The 23,251-nt window shown below is 37.8% G+C and overlaps 1 protein-coding gene across 1 annotated transcript; it reads left to right on the top strand.

Moving 5' to 3' along the window:
* The first annotated feature begins 21,046 nt into the window (after positions 1–21,046).
* On the top strand, positions 21,047–22,996 carry LOC142519692 (uncharacterized). The gene is made up of 3 exons (XM_075622723.1): positions 21,047–21,941; positions 22,059–22,315; positions 22,523–22,996. The coding sequence occupies exons 1-3, from the start codon at positions 21,047–21,049 to the stop codon at positions 22,994–22,996; spliced, it is 1,626 nt and encodes a 541-aa protein (XP_075478838.1).
* Positions 22,997–23,251: the final 255 nt, after the last annotated feature.

The following is a 23,251-nucleotide window of genomic DNA, read 5'->3' as shown; positions in this document are numbered from 1 at the left end:
ACAGCAACAGAAAGTTTATTTTCTTTGGTTTTGATCATTTCCTTCACACAGCTGAATCAGCTTTTCCCAAATTTCTTTGGCTGTCTTACACATCTTTATTTTGCTGAAGGTTACTTTGTCCAGCGTTTTAACCACATTATCAAGATTTGCTTTTCTTTTATCTTTAGTTGTCCATTCATCTATGGGCTTTTCTATTCTTTGTGGTGCCCCTTCTGTTATAGCAACTGCTGTATTTGTTTTTAGAATCTTCATGGGTCCATCAGTTATAACATACCACATGTCATCATCTTGTGCAGCTAAATGAGCCTGCATTCTGATTTTCCAATCATCAAATTCTACTATAGAGAACATAGGAATTTTGTTGAATGAAGTCATTCTAACAAGTTTATAGATCAAAAGTATTCAAGAACAAGATTCAACCGCTCTGATACCACTTGTTAGGATCGATTCGGGGGAAAATCGATGAACTACAATAGCTCGGTTCTTGAAATATTGAACATCGATGAATTAAATTGAGTTTGGTGTTCAAACCAAGCGGAAATTACCCGAAATAATCCTTCGTAGAAACCGATTAAATATTTTGTAAACCATTTAAAATATATGCAAGTTGAATGAGTAAAAATATTTTAGTTGAAGCATTTTATCAAACAATTGGTATGCAATATTTTGGTATTTGAAGAACACATAAAATGCTTCAACAATACTTCTTTAAAACTATGAAAATGATAAGTAAATGTAATAAACAAATAGGCACGAATTTGTTTAAGGATGTTCGGAGACTTCAAGTGCTCCTACGTCACCCCTTCTTCCCCTTGGGAAGGATTCACTAAAAAATTTTGATTTATACAACTCTTTGTACAAACCCATTCAGCTAGGACTTACCCACTGCCTAAACTGAACTCCTAGCACTCAAGATTGTAGGCAGCACCTCACAATCAGCATGTTGTTTAATGATTCATATGCAAAGACTACATACACAAGTTTATTGTCTTTGTGCAAGACTCACTCAACTAATCTTTTCAGCTCAAACTCTCTGCATATGTGTGAGTGATTGTGTGTGTGGAATTTATCATTTACATTGTGCATATCAAATGTATCCTCACACAAGGACTTGTGCTCTCAACTAGCTGATTTTTTCATGCTAACTGCCCATGCTTTGAATCCTCTTCAAAAGCTCTTGTTTATTCTTCAAGATGTATTTATAGGCTCCAACACTGATATATACGTTAGACACAAGAATATGACCGTTTGGAAATTTTCTGTACTGTTTCTGGAATTGCAACGGTCAAATTCGTCTTGCTGGACATTTTCCCAACTTGTCAACTCTGGTCAACTGGTCAACTTTGGTCAACTCAACTGGTCGTTCAGTTCAACTGGTCAGCTACTGGTTCAGTTTAGTTGGTCAACTGCTGGTTCAGTTCAGTTCAGTTCAGTTCAGCTGGTCAGCAGCTGGTTCAGTGTATCTGATCAGCACCTGGTTCAGTTCAGTTCAGTTCAGTTCAGCTGGTCAGCAGCTGGTTCAGTTCATTTGGTTGGTCAGCTGGTCAAGTTCAGTTTCAGCTGGTGTGCTGAAATCAGCCTAGCTGATTTCAGTTTGTGCAGAACCAGTAATTTTATCGTCATTTATCAGCTTCGTAAGCTTCGATTCAGACTTTGACTTCTGAAGATGATTTATAGATCTTTGTCTTATCTTTCCAACGCATACTGAATCTCTTTATTTCGATAACCGAGCTAAGAGATATGACCAAAATACCGTAGCTGATCAAACCCAACTGATTGCTGTTTTCGTGTGATCAGTTCGGTAATTGAGCGATCTGTTAGGCCATGATAACATCCGATTTTGCCCAACTGACGTGAAATACGACTTGTTCCAAATTGAGTTTTCTAATTAGTCCAGTTGGCGGATTGTCATCTGGATCATCTTGTTGAGAGATATATTTAAAACACCAAGCTTGCCAGAAATTCAGTTTGTGCAGAATTCAGTTTCGGTTTGCTTCTTGTGTTAACAACTTCACACTTGAGTAAATATGTTAGAAACACAATAACAAGTTTTGTTAACATCAAAATCAAGATTGCGAACTCGAAAAGTTCCAACAGCTTAATATTAAAGGCAACTGATACCATCGCAACTGATTTATCGCAACTGATTTACGCAACTGAATGAGCAGTCAACTGACTGATCAGTCGTAAACCTATACATATTCAGTCGAGAACATTCAAGCCATTATCCTTCAGCTAATCTCTCAGTTGTACATGTCACCAGTTGAGAATGACAACCGACAAATTGTACAACAGACTGCAACTAGTAGTGGAATGCCGCATTTCAGAGTGCAGTGTACGAATGTCAGAGAATAATGACGTGGCAATCAACGGATATATGTATTCAAAAGCTATTTAATATTCCGTTGAGAGGAAAGCCTATAAATAGCTGAAGAGGGCAGCTGAGAACATAATATACGAACTACTATTCTATTCAACCTTGCTGTTACTCTGCTAAAATATCAACTCGTATTCAGATATCGAAAGCTCACTCTTATCAGATATATCAGTAGCAATCAAGGCTATATTTACGAGCTTGTTAGCACCTTGAAATCTTTGTTAGATTCATTCAGTCGCGTTTAAATTTCAGTCACGCACTGTAAAAGTTTTTGTGTACTAAGAGTTTCAGTTTGGAAATGTTAAGTCCAAACTGAAGTGGGTCAATACAACTCTTGTATTCGATCAAAATCTTTTAGTCGAAATCCTATCTTCGTGAAAGAAGGGGTGACGTAGGAGTTATTCCATTCTCCGAACATCCAGAAACAAACCGTGTTCAATTTCATTTCAGTTATTACTTTCAGTTAGCTTTTCTATCTATCAGTCATTTAAACTGATTGTTATCGACTGACGAGATACCGAGAATCAGTTTGTCACGAAACTGAACTCAATATTCGAAAAGAATACAAAAAAGAAAGTGTTTAAACAACCCCCCCTTCTAAACACTTTCCAACTTCTAACCGATCCTTTCACTTTATATCTATCCCAACACTAATAAAAAGTTTCTCCTTATTTTTGAGTGAAAGTGATGATTTTCTTTTTGAAAGAATTTGTTCTATGAGATGGAAAAAACTTTTTCAAAAATTGTTGTTGCAATTCATCCCAAGTTCGAATGGATCCCGATCTAAGATTTTGTAGCCAAATTTTAGCTTTATATTTTAAAGAAAAAGGAAAACGCTTAAGTCGAATGGTGTTCATGCTACAATTTAGATCATTATATGTGTTGCACACTTCTTCAAACTCTCGTAAATGCATGTATGGATTTTCAGAATATAAGCCATGAAATTTGGGTAAAAGTTGGTTAATACCAGGCTTAAAATTGAAATGAGATGCATCAGATCGAAAAACTAGACATGAAGGTGCACTAGTACGTGTAAGATTCATGTGATCTCTAAGTGTGCTTCGTCTATCATGATCATGTTGAGGTTGAATTTCATCTTCATTTTCTTAGATGGGTTCTTTCGCCATGTTTTGTGAAAATAAAGAGATATTTCGAATGAGTCGACCACTAAGTGTACTTGACCAAATGCCCATGCATATGCAAAAGAAAAACGCATAAAAAACAATAAAAATTCAAAGAAAGAAAAACAAACTATAAACAAAATTAATAGACTTGAAATTAAATTATACTTCCCCGGCAACGACGCCAAAAAATTGTTGCGACTTTGATTTTTGCACTCCCAAGAGCAGGTTGTCCACAAGTAGTATAATTAGGTGAATCCAAATATCGTATCCACAGAGAAGCTAAGGTAATTAAAAGTCCACTACAATGTCTTTTTGTTTTGTTTTTATTTTTTTTAATTGTTTGAATCATTAACTAGTAATTTTTAATAGTTCAAATTTTAATTTAAGTAGTTGAGTTTAAAGGATCCACTTTTGGTATTTTAATAAAGCTAACACTAATGAATATTATTGAAATCCACTTAATAAAATGGTTCCAATATATTAAATAATCATATTTATATTATGTTGTATATTATTATCTTAAAAGTTTATATAACAAAATTTATAAATGATGTCAAGTAATTATTGTGCTATATATATATATTTATAAAAACTAAATCAAGGTTCTCACTTTAAATGGTTGGTAAAACAAACAAATATTTAAATGGTACCAAAAAATTAATATTATGATATATTCAAATATAATAAATCAAGACATCCACTTTAAATGGTTGGTAAAACCAAACAAACAATTAAATGGTGCCAAGATATTAACATTATGATATATTCATATATAATAAATCAAGACATCGACTTTAAATGGTTGGTAATACCAAACTAACATTTAATTGGTTCCAAGAGTTTAGTGTAACATATAGCAACAATAAATCAAAACTCTCACTTATAAGTTGGCTATAATAATGCTTAAATAAATAAATATAACATAAACAATAAATAATGATTAAATAATATAAAACATAGATTCTTACCTTCTAATAACTTTATTATCATGCCAAGAGTTTCACCTTTTCATCTCAACTTTGGGAAGTTAGCTACTCATTATTTAAAGTGTAAAACTTTGAATATGAAATTAACATGCTAATTATATTTAAATGAAGAAATAAAGGAAAAACAAAGAGAGAAATGTTATGAACTCAAATGTTTGTTCATTAAATGAGGGATATCTAAATACATTGCAATGCACCTCTATTTATAGCCAAATTTGGAGATACAACCACAAATAAAATATTTTTTTTTACACATAAGTCTTTAATGGTGTTCCAAGAAATTATATTTTAATACACATCACTTTTGAAAATCTTCCCATCCGAATTTTCTTTTCCACATAAAACAAAACATGTAGATAATTGAGTTGTTTGAATTGTGGTATTTTTTTAACCATTAAACCAAGTAATTTGAGAGATATGGTCAAAATGCTAGAGCATGGTAAAACTGTCACTTCTTTGGTAACTTTATTTGTTGCTTAATTTGATCCCACTTGTGAGAAAATTTTTATCTCATGCTTTGCACCAATATTATAGATATTAACATCAACTTTCTACAGGTCCAGGACTCATCTTAATCCCATTTGCAACGCCAAGGTTTTTCTTGTTTTATCGAACTTGTAAAAATAGTAAAAAGTTATAATTACACAACAACTTATATTTTATACAATTTATTATAAAACATAAAATATTTAAACATTTAATAAAACAAAAACTATAAATTTATATTATAAAACATTTAATTAATATACAATTTTTATGTTTATCAATGACTCAGTATGTAGAGCTCTATATCCGGAAGATAGTTCGATTGCACGGGATCCCAGTTTCTATTGTGTCTGACAGAAACCCTAGGGTCACATATTCCTTTTGGAAGAGTTTGCATTCTGATATGGAGACGAAGTTTTTATTCAGTACGACATTTCACCCTCATACAGATGGCCAGTCTAAGAGAGTAATTCAGATATTGGAAGATTTGCTGCGAGCTTCTGTGATTGATTTCCATGGGAATTGGGAATCGAAGCTAACTCTAGTGGAGTTTACCTACAACAATAGTTTTCAATCATCCATAGGTATGGCCCCTACGAAGCACTGTATGGGAGGGAGTGCATACCGCCGATTCATGGGGATTAAGTCGGTGAGAGATTAGAACTTGGCCTAGAGATTGTTCAGCAGACCGCAGATGTGTTTGTCAAGATCCGAGACAAGATGAAGACCGCCCAGAGTCTCCAAAAGAGTTATGCTGACAAGAGAAGAAGAGATCTCGAATTTGTCGTAGGAGATCATGTATTAGTGAAGATAGCACGTATGAAGTGTGTTATGAGGTTTAGGAAGAGAGACAAGCTGAGTCCGAGATTTATTGAGTCGTTCGAAATTCTTGACAGATTTGGGACACTTGCTTTATCGTGTAGCTCAACCGTCGAATCTTTTCGGAGTACACAATGTATTCCATGTTTCGATGCTGAGGAAGTATATTGCAAATCCTTCGCATGTTTTGAGCTATGAGCCGTTGCAGCTTGCGCCAGATCTATCATATGAGGAAAAACCAGTCCGAATTGTAGACATACAGGTAGTGGCATGCAACAGTCGGTTTGGTCCGGTTTCAATAAACTTTGGCTCGGTTTTCGATTTACGATTTTTCGAATGCCTAATCCTAAACCAAACCATTTTAATTCGGTCTAGTTTGAATTTTTTGTATTACGGTTTGGTTATTACGGTTGGTTATTAAGGTTTGTGTAATAAATTTAGTTATAAATGAAGTTGTACGTTATAAATTTAAAATATTTAATAAAATATCACAATAAATTTGGTTTTGATTATCTTACAAAAATCAATATAAAGTAATAAAAAACAGGCATAGCTATAATTCGTGTAACCAATTTGTTAACTATCTCACAAACATAAATATAAAATAATAAAAAATATAGCTATGGCAATTGAAAGCAATTTGGAATTTGGATATGTTGATAGTGAATAATTCCAATATTGGATCCATCAACTCCTGCAACAAAAATCCTCATGTGTAGGAAACTTAAAATATCAACCCATTAAGAAAAAGAATAAGTTCATATAAATTAGATCAACTTAACAAACCTGATTGCAAGTCACAGCTATATATCAATAATCCAAAAATCTCTTCCATCATTGATAAAATCTAGAAAAATTTAAAAACGAGTATCATCAACCGATAAAGAATAAAATAATTATAACATAAAAAGATATGAGATACATAGATACTTACCAGATTCAAGTCGCTCAAGATAATCCAAGTCTTCTTCTACTTTAACGGGTGAAGATTCATTTCGAAGCCAATCTTGAACACAAACCAGAGCTTGCACCAATTAAGGAGTCAAAGAACTTCTAAATGAATCAAGAACACGTCCTTCAGTACTAAATGCACTTTTCGATGCCACAATAGAAATCGGAATTGCTAACACATTACGAGCCATCTCAGCAAGAGTAGGAAATCTAGGTTCGTTCATTTTCCACCAGAGTAAAATAGCAAATTGTTCATTTTCAACCTCATTTTCTTCACCAAGGTACCTATCCAACTTTGTTTTAGCATCCATACTTCCACTCTTTGCTTTATGTCTCAAATATTCTTGTTGTATCAGTGATCCTTTATGAATGCTTCCAAAATTTATACTTGATAGGTCCAATGTGTTAGAATTTGAATCAGATGAGACTCCACATGCTTTTGAAGTTATCTTTCGATACTCATCAAATAAACAAGCCATATATGTCTTAACTTCATCTATCATTTTCTCCCCTTTTCTTGCCCATACATCCTCAAAAGAACAAATGCGACATAATCAAACTTGAATCGAGGATCAAGAACACAAGAAAAAAAATCATCTTTTTCATCTTCTCTGAAGCACCCCAATATTTGTCAAATTTAGCTTTCATTCTCCTTGCCATCAAACTCAAATTAATATCATCACCCTCTGTCAACAATTTCAAAACACAATAAAGCTCACCAATTTCATGGAAGTTAACATTTGAAGTTACGTATAATGAACTTGATACCCTCAGTGTAAGGTTATAAAATGTTTCAAGAAACTTCTATATCCGTCTTACATTAGCCCAATCATCACTTGTGAGGGCTCCTGCAGTCTTTCCATCTTCACAAACATAAATAAGAAGATGTTCCAACAACACGAGATCAAGATTGCTATAACTTACAGAAGCATTTTCAATTTCTTGAGCAGCTTTTAACATGAAATAAGTGGAATTCAACCCAGTGGCAATATCTAAACACAAGGACCTTTTATTTTTTATTTTTTCAATTTCACAACAATCTTTAAATCTTTTGATCCTTGCATGAGATTGTCTGATGTATATCACAACTTGTCTAACACGTCTAAAAGAATTACTAATTTCTTTTAAACCATCTTGAACAATAAAATTGATCACATGAGCCATACAGCTGACATGAAGGTGATGACCATCCATCATTTTTTTTCCCCACTTACTAAATTTTTTTGACAATTCTTTCATAGTAATATCATTTGAACTAGGATTATCAACTGTGATAGTGAACACTTTATCCAAGCCCCAATCAAGTAAACACATAGTTATTGCAATTGTCATATCATCACCTTTATGGCTACTAGTAGGTCAAAAATTTAGTATCCTCTTATGCAACTTCCAATCTTTATCAATAAAATACGCAGTGAGACAAATAATTAATTCTTTGGATTGAAGTCCATGTATCTGTAGTTGATCAGACTCTTTGATTATTCTCCCTTAAAAAGTTCTTAAGCTTTTGCTTTTCTTCATAAAAAAGTTCAAAAAAGTCCCTCGTCACTGTTGTACGAGATGGAATTCGAAATTGAGATTGTGCCACACTTAAAAAGTACCTAAATCCCCCCTTCTCAATAAAACTAAAAGGTTGCTCATCTACAATTATCATTTTAGCTAAAGCTTTCCTATATAATTCTTCATCAAATCTTCAAATACTCATTGAAACATCATCCTTATGAGCTTTTGAAGCTTGTTGAAAACCTATTTTAGCTTGGCCAGTTTCAACATTGTGGGGATTTTGTTTGCATTTTCTCAAATGAGCGCTCAAAGTTGATGTGCCAATATAGCTTGTATTAGCATAATAATTAGAACTACAGTATTTACACCTTGCTCTAGGAGCCCCATCAGAATCATCATACTTCTCAAAATGTTCCCACACAACAAATCTAGCTCTTACCACTTCCTTTTTTTCCAGCATCACTAGTAATTGTAGATGCAGAAGAAGGTGCATTAGAATTTGAACCTTCACTATCATCAAGTTTACCACCTTCTTCGGCCATCTATTATAATATTAATATAAAAATTACATAAGAAAGATATAATGTAAGACCTGAGATTTATTAGTCTTCATTGATGCGATATTCAAAGATATGAGAATGCATGACATGTAATGAGAAGCAATAAATGAGATGGGGGAAGGAGAGAGATGAAAAAATTGGAATTTTGAATGAAGGGAAGACCGCACCCGCACCATGAAAGATACCGCACCCGCGGTGCATGGACAAAAAATTGGTCATTTTTACAGTAGGGTCACCGCACCCGCGGTCCAAGAAAGAGTGCACCCGCGGTTGATGGATAGAGAGTTGGAAATTATTTACGGAAATGACACCGCACCCGCGTTGATGTCACCGCACCAGCGGTCTTATATGTAGCGCACCCGCGGTCGTTGATTTTGGAAAATGAATAAACTGAGTGCACCTGCGGTCTAGAGGGAGCGCACCCGCGGTGCTGCATGCGAGAAAGCCACCTTTGTTTCTCAAGTTGACACATGGCATGGTATATATATAGAAATGTGCTGATTCATTTCTCTCCACTTCCACCAGCTGAGAAACGAGAGAGAGTGGGGAGAAGCTTCAATTCCTTATGCTCTTAAATTGTGATTTTGAAAGATTCATAGATCCAAACTTTAATCCGATTTCGGTTTTGAGCTCCTCTCTTCAAGGGCTACAAGAGGATGTAAGTATCTTTAAATTTCAACATGTTCTGAAATGTAAAAGTTGAGGAAAGATTGATATGATTGAAATTATATGTTCTTGAGATTATTGACATCGTAGAAACGCAATCGGATCGAAAAACGGACGTTGAATGCTATTGTAACTATTTTCCAGCATGTTTAGAGTTAAGTTATGCAGATTTTGAGTACTATCATATGCTTATGATGATGATTATGAGTTGAGACTTATGAATTGTTGATATATGTGAGAGTTGGATTGACCGGCATTGAGAAATTACGTCGTTATGCCGTCAAATGGTACAGAGGTCAAGTATTGAATTGGATATGTGCTGATTGAGATTAGAGATTGATAGAATATGTATCAACATTTCCATTTCAGATTTGATATTGACAGATTCGTCTTCGAGACTTCGACTACGACAGAAATTGTGTGACGAAAGGTATAATTCATGTTTTGTGTGGGGAAGACACAACTCAAATGAGATTCAATTTCAATTTCCCAACCAAATCACATACTAGAATTGTTGTTTATCTTTTGATATGAACTTGATTTGTTTATAGATTTATATTCAAATCTCTTGATATGATGATGTCTTGTTTATAGATTTATATTCAAGCCTTTGAGATATGAGAGTCATTGGCAGACTTGCCAAACTAGACGTTCGGTGGTATCGATGCTGCGGATCAGATTCAATCCGATTGTAGACATTCGATACAGACAGGGCCGAAGTCTAGGAATAAGACGTACAGTTACCCCGATTGGGAGGGTAGGTGACAGACAGTGACGTCTTATTCACACCGGGATCCCTAGAGTAGAGTCGAGTTGAGTCAGGACATGATTTGATTTGAATTGCATGCTCATATAGATTTGTTTCATAGACTATGGAACCCATTGTTATTGCTTTCATGCATGATTTATGATTATGTATTAGCATGCATACATGTTTTATACTGGGATTTGTTCTCACCGGAGTCTCCGGCTGTTGTTATGTCTGTATGTGTGCGTAACAACAGGTGGGGCAGGATCTGGGTCACGACAGAGATGAGTTCGAGATAGCGTGGTGACTTCGGGCGCAGAAGATTACTAGTTGTTTCTTACTAGACTTGTACTACTTATGGTTGTAGTTTGTATTAAACACTGGTTTGTATGAATGTATTAGAACAAGACATGTAATTATGTTTATTGACGTAAAATGCAGAACTATCTTGTGCTTGTTTATATACATTTGAATTAATGTTAAAAAGCAAAATTTTGACCCACATTTTTGAATAAAGATCCGATTAATCCCGAAAAAAATTGAGTTAGAGCCCGGGTCCCCACAACAGGTGGTATCAGAGCAGTAGTTTCTGTAGACTGAGATAGAATAGAATGAGCGGGGTAGATCGTGTCTTCTTCCTTGCTTTTGATGTGCTAACATGATTTATTGCTTTCCCTATTACATGTTGTATTGTTATCTGAATTGAGTTACAGCATGTACTTGTAAAGACTGAATCAGAACCGATTCTGGATCAGAGGTATATGATCAGAGGAGGACTGAGACAGATTGTATGGACTGTGTACTAATCTGTTTGATAATCAGATTATGCCGCCTAGAAGGATACCACAACCAGCTGCAGGGCAAGTTCCAGAACAGGGTAGTACGTAAGGTACTCAGATGGATGTTACTGCTACACCTATGGAAACCTTATTGAAGAGATTTCAATCATTCCATCCTCCGAATTTAAAGGGCACGGAAAATGCAATGGATTGTGAGAGCTGGCTAGACGATATAAAGATGTTGTTTGAATCTCTTGCCTATACAGACGAACGGAGAGTGAAGTTGATTGGGCATCAATTACACGAAGTGGCAAAAAGTTGGTGGCTTACAACGAAACAAGCCCTGGAGCATAGAGGTATCGATATTACTTGGAAAGTATTTAAAGATGAATTTTATCAACGTTTCTTTCTAGTGTCGTATCGAAAAGACAAAGGGGCCGACTTTGCCAACTTGAGACAGGGGCAGTGGAACATAGAAGAGTATGTTGCCAAGTTTTCTTCTTTGCTCCGATTTGCGCCACATGTGGCAGGAAATGACGAAGCGGTCGCGGACCAGTTCATCAATTGTTTGAACCCGGATATTTTTACTTTGGTGAAAACGGGACGACCTAACACCTTTTCTGATGCACTGAACCGAGCAAAGGGAGCAGAAGCTGGCTTGATCAGGCAGCGAGGAGCTTCCTATAGTGCTCAGAGTCAGAGACAGCCACAGCCTGCCATCCAGTTTCCACCACCTCCTCCTCAATTTGATAGTGGAAGCAGTAGTAGTGGCAAGAAGGATTTTTTGAAAGCTAAGGGTAAGCAGTTCAAGAGAGCAGGGAGCAGTTCGTCGAGCTCCAGTGGGCCACGACAGAGAGGTCCTGGCCAGAGTACAGATGTGACAGGCGTGTATTGCACTACTTGTGGAGGCTGACATGCCACAGAGCAGTGTCAGGGAGTGATGGGCAGATGTAACATATGTAAGCAACAGGGACATTTCGCCAGAGTCTGTCCCCAGAGAGGTGCACAGAGATTTCAGAGTGCAGGGTCATCAGCATCCGTGACTCAGCCCGAGAGGCAAGTTTCGTCTGTCCATTCCTTCCAGCCCACGCCTACACAGTCCCAGCCTAGAGCCAGAGGTGGCCAGACAGTGAGCCAACCTCCGAGACAACAGGCTCAAGTGTTTGCATTGACGGAAGAGCAAGCCCAATATGCACCGAACGATGTGATTGCAGGTAACTGTTTTCTTTGCGGTTATCCTGCATATGTGTTGATAGACACAGGTGCATCCCATACATTCATATCTGAGCGTTTTGTATTATTGCATTCATTGCCTGTCGAGTCATTGTCTACTGTAGTATCTATTTCTTCTCCGTTGGGAAGTGGTCTGATATCTGTGACTTCAGTTAGACATTGTATACTACAGTTTGAGGGACATGAGATTGATTTAAACTGTGTTGTACTCGGCTTATCTGATTTTGATTGTATTGTTGGGATTGACATGTTAACTAAGTACAGAGCCACCGTAGACTGTTTTCACAAGATTGTCAGATTCAGACCTGCAATGACAGAAGAGTGGAAATTCTACGGAAAGGGTTCCAGATCTCGGATTCCCTTAGTATCTGCTTTGACTATGAGTAGATTGTTGCAGAAAGGAGCAGAGGGGTTCCTTATTTATTCTGTAGATCTACAGAAATCGAGCCCGGCATTGGCAGATTTGCCAGTAGTACGGGAGTTTGCAGATGTATTTTCTGACGAGATTCCAGGGTTACCCCCAGCCCGAGAGGTAGATTTCAGCATAGATCTTGTTCCAGGTACCGTTCCTATTTCGAGAGCTCCGTATAGAATGGCACCTATTGAGTTGAAAGAATTGAAAGCACAGTAAGAAGATTTGCTAGCCAAGGGATATATCAGACCCAGTGTATCTCCTTGGGGCGCACCAGTGCTATTTGTGCGAAAGAAAGATGGTTCGATGCGATTGTGTATTGATTACAGGCAACTGAACAAGGCAACGATAAAGAACAAGTATCCTTTGCCTCGCATTGATGACTTATTTGATCAGTTGCAGGGATCATCTGTTTATTCTAAGATTGATTTGAGATTGGGATATCACTAGCTGAGAGTTAGAGATGTTGACATACCGAAGACAGTATTCCGAACCAGGTATGGACATTATGAGTTTGTTGTCATGCCTTTTGGTTTAACGAATGCTCCAGTGGTATTTATGGGATTGATGAACCGTGTCTTTCAGAGGTATTTGGATGAGTTTGTGATTGTTTTTATTGATGATATCTTGGTTTATTCTAAGAATCTGAATGAACATGCCAATCATTTAAGAATTTTGTTGCAAACATTGAGAAATGAAAGCTTATTTGCTAAACTGTCAAAGTGTGAGTTTTGGCTGAGACATGTTATCTTCTTGGGTCATATCTTATCTGGAGACGGTATTTCTGTAGATCCGAGTAAAGTTGAAGCTGTGATTAGTTGGCCGAGACCGACTTCTGTGCCAGAGATACGCAGTTTCATGGGTCTGGCAGGGTACTATCGAAGATTCATTAAAGATTTCTCCAGCATTGCGAAGCCAATTACCCAGTTAACACAGAAGAATGCGCCATTTGTGTGGTCTACAGATTGTGAATCCAGCTTTCTAGAGTTGAAGAAGAGGCTGACCAGTGCACCTGTCTTGATGATTCCTTCAGGTACTGGCGATTTCGTCGTATATTGTGATGCATCTCACAGAGGGCTGGGATGTATTCTTATGCAACGAGGTCATGTGATCGCATACGCCTCGAGACAGCTGAAGCCACACGAGATTCGATACCCCATTCATGATCTTGAATTGGCGGCGATCGTATTTGCATTAAAGATTTGGCGTCATTATCTTTATGGCGAGAAATTTGAGATCTAATCTGATCACAAGAGCCTGAAGTATCTGTTTTCTCAATCAGAATTGAATATGAGACAGCGTAGATGGCTCGATTTATTGAAAAATTTTGATTGCGAGATCAAATATTAACCAGGGAAGTCAAATGCAGCAGCAGATGCCTTGAGTCGAAAGGTATGTGTTCTATCCTTATCGACGACAGGTGTTTCGAATTTAGTTGAGGATTGCTGTTTGTCTGGTTTAGCATTTGACACAGATAGTAGACTGCTGAAACTTGCTTCGATTCAAGTTGAACCATATTTGATTATGAGGATTAAAGAGGCACAAAGAACTGATCAGAATGTGCAGAAGTCGATTCAGATGGTCAGATCAGGACATCAGTCTGAACATCAGGTACATAATTTTGTTCTGTATGTGAATAACCGTCTTGTAGTGCCAGATGTTTCAGACTTGAAACAACAGATTATGTCAGAAGCGCACTATAGTCGGTTTAGTATTCATCCTGGTGGCAGGAAAATGTACAACGATTTGAAGACACAATTCTGGTGGAAATAGATGAAGTCAGATATTGCAGAATTCATGTCTAAGTGCTTGAATTGCCAACAGGTGAAGGCTGAAAGAAAGAAGCCCGGAGGTTTACTTCAGAGCCTATATATTCCAGAATGGAAATGGGATCACATTTCCATGGATTTCGTGACAAAGTTACCTCGATCATCCCGGGGCTGTGACGCGATTGGGTCATTATTGACAGATTGACCAAATCGGCTTGTTTTATTCCTTACAGAATGACATACAGACACGATCAGATGGCCGAGACCTATATCAGAGAAGTAGTCAGATTGCATGGTGTGCCGAAGTCTATCGTATCAGATCGTGATCCACGATTAACTTCACACTTTTAGCGCAGTTTGCAGCAAGCCTTAGGTACGACATTACACCTGAGTACTGCTTATCATCCTCAGACCGACGGACAGTCAGAGCGGACTATCCAGACTTTAGAGGACATGTTGAGAGCTGTAGTGCTATATTTCAGCACTAGTTGGCAAGATTCACTACCGTTGTGTGAATTCTCGTACAACAACAGCTATCAAACGAGCATCGAGATGGCTTTGTTTGAAGCATTGTATGGCAAGAAGTGCAGATCTCCTCTATATTGGGATGATATATCTGAGGTACCAGAACTTGGGCCTGATATGATTCGTGAAATGATTGAGAAAGTAAAGATACTTCAGAAGAGGATGAAGACAGCACAGGATAGGCAGGCCAAGTATGCCAATATCAGACGTAGACCGCTAGTATTTGAACAAGGAGACAGAGTGTTTTTGAAGATTTCTCCTTTCAGAGGCATTGTCAGATTTGGCAAACGCGGGAAATTGTCTCCTAGATACATCGGTCCTTATGAGATACCTGAAAAGATTGGCGATCGAGCCTATCGACTAGTTCTTCCTCCTTCTCTATCTGGAATACATGACTATTTCATGTATCAATGCTGCGTAGATATATGCCTGATGCTTCTCATGTCATTCAGCCTGACGAAGCTGAGCTTGATCAGACTTTGAGTTACACTGAGCAACCGATACAAATTCTTGATCGGAAAGAAAAACAGCTCAGAACGAAGACTATTCCACTAGTGAAAGTCCAGTGGAGTCGTCCTGGCACTGAAGAAGCGACTTGGGAGACATAAGCAGATATGAGACAGAGATATCCCGAATTGTTTACATGATGTGAGTATTTATTCAGCTTTTGATTATATTGTTTTTCATTTATGATATGATTGCTAGCCTGCGATTTCGAGGACGAAATCGTTTCTTAGAGGGGGAGAAATGTAAGGCCTGAGATTTATTAGTCTTCATTGATGCGATATTCAAAGATATGAGAATGCATGACATGTAATGAGAAGCAATAAATGAGATGGGGGAAGGAGAGACATGAAAAAATTGGAATTTTGAATAAAGGGCAGACCGCACCCGCACCATGAAAGATACCGCACCCGCGGTCCAAGAAAGAGTGCACCCGCGGTTGATGGATAGAGAGTTGGAAATTATTTACGGAAATGACACCGCACCCGCGGTTCAAACGTAACCACACCCGCGTTGATGTCACCGCACCAGCGGTCTTATATGTAGCGCACCCGCGGTCGTCGATTTTGGAAAATGAATAAACTGAGTGCACCTGCGGTCTAGAGGGAGCGCACCCGCGGTGCTGCATGCGAGAAAGCCACCTTTGTTTCTCAAGTTGACACATGGCATGGTATATATATAGAAATGTGCTGATTCATTTCTCTCCACTTCCACCAGCTGAGAAACGAGAGAGAGTGGGGAGAAGCTTCAATTTCTTATGCTCTTAAATTGTGATTTTGAAAGATTCATACATCCAAACTTTAATCCGATTTCGGTTTTGAGCTCCTCTCTTCAAGGGCTACAAGAGGATGTAAGTATCTTTAAATTTCAACATGTTCTGAAATGTAAAAGTTGAGGAAAGATTGATATGATTGAAATTATATGTTCTTGAGATTATTGACATCGTAGAAACGCAATCGGATCGAAAAACGGACGTTGAATGCTATTGTAACTATTTTCCAGCATGTTTAGAGTTAAGTTATGCAGATTTTGAGTACTATCATATGCTTATGATGATGATTATGAGTTGAGACTTATGAATTGTTGATATATGTGAGAGTTGGATTGACCGGCATTGAGAAATTACGTAGTTATGCCGTCAAATGGTACCGAGGTCAAGTATTGAATTGGATATGTGTTGATTGAGATTAGAGATTGATAGAATATGTATCAACATTTCCATTTCAGATTTGATATTGACAGATTCGTCTTCGAGACTTCGACTACGACAGAAATTGTGTGACGAAAGGTATAATTCATGTTTTGTGTGGGGAAGACACAACTCAAATGAGATTCAATTTGAGTTTCCCAACCAAATCACATACTAGAATTGTTGTTTATCTTTTGATATGAACTTGATTTGTTTATAGATTTATATTCAAATCTCTTGACATGATGTCTTGTTTATAGATTTATATTCAAGCCTTTGAGATATGAGAGTCATTGGCAGACTTGCCAAACTAGACGTTTTGTGGTATCGACGCTGCGGATCAGATTCAATCCGATTGTAGACATTCGATACAGACAGGGCCGAAGTCTAGGAATAAGACGTACAGTTACCCCGATTGGGAGGGTAGGTGACAGACAATGACGTCTTATTCACACCGGGATCCCTAGAGTAGAGTCGAGTCGAGTCAGGACATGATTTGATTTGAATTGCATGCTCATATAGATTTGTTTCATAGACTATGGAACCCATTGTTATTGCTTTCATGCATGATTTATGATTATGTATTAGCATGCATACATGTTTTATACTGGGATTTGTTCTCACCGGAGTCTCCGGCTGTTGTTATGTCTGTATGTGTGCGTAACAACAGGTGGGGCAGGATCTGGGTCACGACAGAGATGAGTTCGAGATAGCGTGGTGACTTCAGGCGCAGAAGATTACTAGTTGTTTCTTACTAGAATTGTACTACTTATTGTTGTAGTTTGTATTAAACACTGGTTTGTATGAATGTATTAGAACAAGACATGTACTTATGTTTATTGAAATAAAATGCAGAACTATCTTGTGCTTGTTTATATACATTTGAATTAATGTTAAAAAGCAAAATTTTGACCCACATTTTTGAATAAAGATCCGATTAATCCCGAAAAGAAGTGAGTTACAGCCCGGGTCCCCACATATAAGAAACCTTTAATTTTGAGAGGTAGAATAATTAATGAGAGTAAATAGGGAAAAAACAATTTAGAGCAGAAAAAAAAACATCGTCAATGTCGTATCGTGCAAGAGAAATCAGCTCTCACTTTGCTGTATAGAGAACTAAATGCAGCAAATTCAAAACCATCTGTTAGCGTTAATGTCACCTCTGGTGTGGGGACCCGGGCGCTAATTCGATTCTTAATCATCTTTGGGACTAATTACTCAATTATAATAAACAGGGTCTAAATTTTTTTAAGAAAATACAAAGCGGAAACGTTATGTAAATCAATCTGAATTACATATTAAATATAAACATACAAGTCCTGTATTGTCTACAATAATCCAACTAGGTTCAACTACATATCAGTGCTGATTCCTAATTTATTTCTGAGCCCGGATCTCCACGCTATCTAGTCCAGCCTCGTTCTCTTCTTGACCCTGATCCTGTCCAACCTGTCGTCATGCACACATACAAACAAGACAACAGCCGGATAACTCCGGTGAGAATTACATTCCCAGTATAAACCATGTATACATGCATTTCATATAAACAATATAAAAGCATGAATTAAGCATTCATAACATGTATCAAAATCAGAACATGAATCAAATAATCATCACATGTATTATTGATAAGTGCAAGATTTGCACTTAATTTATATTAGAATCCATTTTGAATTATGCTGGTTTCGAACAGAATTATGCGTTTTTGGTTGTTTTTGTTGTCATTTCAGGAATGGAAAAATAGTGGATGCGCAACCTACTGAACCGAGAAAACAGAACCGAGCCGCGAGTTCAGCCATGAAGGATATGAATGAGAAGAAATCAATAAAGTGATGGTGAATGAAATGATAGTGAAATGATGAAGTTCAAATATTTCTCTCAAATTTTGATTTCCATACCTTTATTGTAGCCGTGAGCCGTGGCCTAACGTTACAAGCTTACAAGACCTATTAACCTTGTCACATTTATCCAATATACTAGTGGAGAAAAGTTGTTCAAGTCAAGCCTATGGATACCTGAAAAACATAGTCATCAAGTATAGACTTTAATCACTTGCTTGCAAACATCTCATTATGTGATTTCATCTTCGGTATACTTTTGTTGAATATTCATTGAGCCAATTAAACACCAATAAAGTCCTATGTGATCTGTGAATGCGAATTTATATTTTGATGAAGTGTGAGTTGAACTAAAGTAAGGATTTCTTGATTCTATAAGGCGAATGGGCATTACAACTCTATTTGAGCACTCGATGCGGTAAACGAACATTGACGTATCACACACACACGTGACTCTTGAGAAATCATGAATTACATTAAAATAGATAAGTCTGAGGCCAATATCACTTGTTGCGAATCCATGACTGTTAAGAGTTTCATTACTTGTTAATTGACTTCCTGCTTTTATTCTATTTTGCTCGGGACTAGCAAAAGTTCAAGTTTGGGGGGTTCGATAAGTGCAAGATTTGCACTTAATTTATATTAGAATCCATTTTGAATTATGCTGGTTTCGAACAAAATTATGCGTTTTTGGTTGTTTTTGTTGTCATTTCAGGAATGGAGAAAATAGTGGATGTGCAACCTAGTGAACCGAGAAAACAGAACCGAGCCGCGAGTTCAGCCATTACCATGACCAGAGAGGCGCGCGCCACCGCGCAACATCTCGGGCTACCGCGCGCACATGAAAGCAAGAGGATCGACAGAAGCTAGCGCGCTGCAGCGCCACTTCTCGCGCAACCGCGCGAACAGATGCAGCAGGAAGACCCGAGAGAAGCGCGCATCAGCGCGAATTCACGTGCAACCGCGCGCGCGAAAGTACGACTCAACAAGCAGAAGCTCGCGCGCCATAGCGACAATTCTCGCGCCACCGCGCGCGCCATGCGTCCAGAATATTATAAATTGCGCGAATTAGGTCATACTCGGGGTTACACGCCGTTTTGGACGAAAATACAGAGGGAAGACTCGGATTGAAGGCGAGACGGAGGCAAGACACGCGAAGATCGATTACAAAGACGAAGAGCGACGAATCTGGGGACAGAGACGAAACTTCGGATTTGTTATCTGTCTTTGCATTTCTACTTTCTCATATGTCAATGTCTAAAACTTTGAATATGCGTCGTTTTTATTTCGAGTTCGTGATGAACTAATCTCCCATTCTAGAGAATGATGTATCTTAGTGGACACGATGATTTGATGTGGTTATTTTATAAGATTGAATTCCATTTCATGTTTACTTGTGTTTCTCTGTGTTTATTGCACTGCAATTTACTGGCCATAAATTGTTTGTTGTTTGATTAATTCTACAACTCGGGAGAGGGACTAGAATTATAGATCATTAGAACACATCGTTAAATGTTTATAGCGTTCGAAAGGAGTATAACTTTAGCGAGGCTTAGTAAGAACATTGTTTGCATTTATCTATGAAACTTAGATTCTAATTAGGAATAATTGAATCGAAGTTGATAGATACAGTATTCGTCACTTGGGAAAGGGGGAATAAAATAATCTAAGTGTTCTTGGCCATTAAATAATGGGAATTCAGGAATATAAATTCAACTGTGAATATTTATCGTGGAAACTTTGTGAAATCATTTCTCTAGATATTTTCTCTCATTATTATTTCTCAATTCGGTGATTTAATTAATTCATTGTTTTCAATTAATTCGTTCAAACAACCCAACCTTTTATTTGATTCTTCTAAATAAAGTTGAAACTATTTTAATTACGAGCACTGATATACATTTTTTATACACACTCCTCGTGGGATCGATATCTATACTCTAACCAGTACTAAAACTTGACACCGTACACTTGCGGTAGTGAAAACACGCAACAATTATAATTTTAAACATGAATCAATATCAAGAATAAATTATGTTCTAAACATATACCATCATCAGGAACATAATTCCATATCAAGCAATGAATCACTCTCCATGATTCTCAGACTCAGACTCGACTCAGTCCTAATATAGGGATCCCGATCGGAATACGAACATACACCCACCTGGCTCTTTCCATATCGAACACCAGTAATAGAAGAAACTCCAATTCTATCCACTCTGATATAGCCAAACGTCCGGTGTCTTTACCTAACCGTCACAGACTTTGGCATTTTCACCAATACCCTATCTTGTGACACCGTACACTTGCGGTAGTGAAAACACGCAACAAGTATTTATCGCCGTTGCCGGGGAGTGTCTAATTTGAATTTATTATCAGTATTGTTACCAATTAGTCTAGATTTTAATTTAGAGCTTTTATTTTTTATTTTATTTTATATTGATTGAGTTTCTCATTTTTTCTGCTTGACAGTGTATGCTAAGATCGCAAAACTCTAACTTGCTTATTTTTTATCCGGAGATCGAAAGAACTGCGAGAAGATTAAGAAAAGCAAGAAGAGAAGAGATGCAATCAATGGCTGAGAACAGAGAGAATGACAGACACGGCCAGCCAGAGGCGATTCCTATAAGAGATCACTTCCGACCAGTGATCAACAATCATTACTCTGGTATTGCAAGAGGGACAATCAATGCCAATAATTTTGAACTGAAGCCTGCTCTAATCAATATGGTTCAGCAAAACCAGTTTGCTGGGACAGCCACCTCTGATCCTCACGTACACCTGAGAACCTTCTTGGAGATAACGGATACGGTAAAGATTAATAATGTGCCTGATGATATTATTAGACTGCGTTTGTTTCCGTTTTCTCTCAGGGATCAAGCACGAGGATGGCTTCAATCGCTTCCCTTAGGAAGTATCACTACTTGGCAAGAGCTGGCGACGAAATTTCTGGCAAAATACTTTCCCTCTGCAAAGTCTGCACAGTTGAAGATTGAGATTAGCACGTTCAGGCAGACTGATTTTGAGCAATTGTATGAAGCATGGGAAAGATACAAGGAGCTGTTGAGGAAGTGCCCGAACCATGGCTTCGAAGACTGGGTGCAAATTGAATTATTCTACAACGGTCTAAATGGGCAAACAAGAGGAACGGTAGATGCTGCAGCTGGTGGCACGATCTTTGCTAAATCTCCCGAGCAAGCTTACGACTTGCTGGAACAGATGACGATAAATAGCTACCAGTGGCCGTTTGAAAGGGCAGGAGTAAAAAGGACAGCTGGAGTTTATGCCGTGGACCCTATTACATCACTCACTGCACAAGTATCAACATTGACTACACAGATAGCGACTATGAATAAAGTGAGTACATCAAACACTGAGGGAGCATCGTTTGTTGTTGAAGAATCGCAAATTCCTGAAGAAGTGCAATACATCAACAACAAGAATTTTAGAAGCTATGGAGGATATCGAGGTAACCCTCCCACTAATACTTATCATCCTGGTTTGAGAAACTATGAAAATTTTTCTTACGCAAATAACAAGAATGTATTGAATCCTCCACCGGGGTTCAATACATCAAATGGGGAAGGGAAGCCATCATTTGAGGACTTGGTTGGAACATTCGTTTCTGAATCTGGTAAGAGGATGTCTAGGACTGAGTCTAGGCTTGACAACCTTGAGACACACATGGCGAGTATTGGTGCTACCTTGAAAATCCTTGAATCGCAAGTGGGGCAGATAACGAAGCAACTCACGTCTCAACAGTCAGGCGCTGTACAAAAGAATGCAGACCCAAATCTGAGAGAGGTGAATGCTATTTTTATGCAGCATGAGGAGATTGGAGTGGTAAGCAAAGAAGAGAAAGTTGATCAGCCGTCTCCAAGAAAAAGGAACCGAGGTAAGAAAGGTAAGAGTTATGATTTTGATCAACGCATTGATATTTCTTTACTTCCCTACCCCCAAAGATTTTTACAATTGAAGGCTGAGTTTCAAAAGAAAAAAGGTCTTGAAGATCTCAAGAACCTACACTCTAACATTCAGTCTGCAGAGTAGGAAGAGGTGGCATTTACTGGAGGAGATGATAAGGGCAGGAAAGGAAATCTTCCTCAGAAGCTACAAGACCCTGGGGAATTTGTTGTACCATGTGAAATTGGAAGTCAATCAGTGAAAAAAGCTATCTGTGATTCAGGAGCGAGTGTGAACATAATGCCAAGTTTTCTTTACGAGAAACTTGGATTGAGTAGGATAAAGCCCACAGGACTAAGCTTGCAGATGGCGGATAAATCGGTTAGGACACCGCTGGGTATTGTGGAAGATGTTGAACTTAAGATTGATAAAATAAGGCTTCTAGCAGATTTTGTGGTGCTTGACATGGGGAACAATCAGAATGTTCGTGCTATTTTAGGACGACCATTTTTGGCTACTGCTGGAGCCGTCATTGATTTGAGACAAGGAAAATTGACCATGGCGGTTGATGGTCAAAACATAGAACTCAAGGCTTCCAAGATATCATACGATCCACCATGAACAAGATTGGTATAGTCGGGCTGATGACGTTAAACCAAGCGCTGTGTGGGAGGCAACCCACAATTTATTTTCTTTAGCATTCATTTTGTTTTTATTATTTTATTTTATTTTATTTTACGTCCTTAGTTGTTAATTTTACCCAACACCAGATCTATCACCACCGCAGCCCATGGACCTGGATGACACAGATGCTGTGGGCAACAACTCGAGCGCCCGAGTTTTTACACTCGTGCGCGAGGTATGTGTTGTCGTGTT

This window comes from Primulina tabacum, chromosome 11, assembly GCF_025594145.1.
Source record: "Primulina tabacum isolate GXHZ01 chromosome 11, ASM2559414v2, whole genome shotgun sequence".
NCBI classification, from domain to species: domain Eukaryota; kingdom Viridiplantae; phylum Streptophyta; class Magnoliopsida; order Lamiales; family Gesneriaceae; genus Primulina; species Primulina tabacum.
The sequence above is the reverse complement of the archived record's forward strand: the minus strand, read 5'-3'. Positions and strand labels throughout refer to the sequence as shown.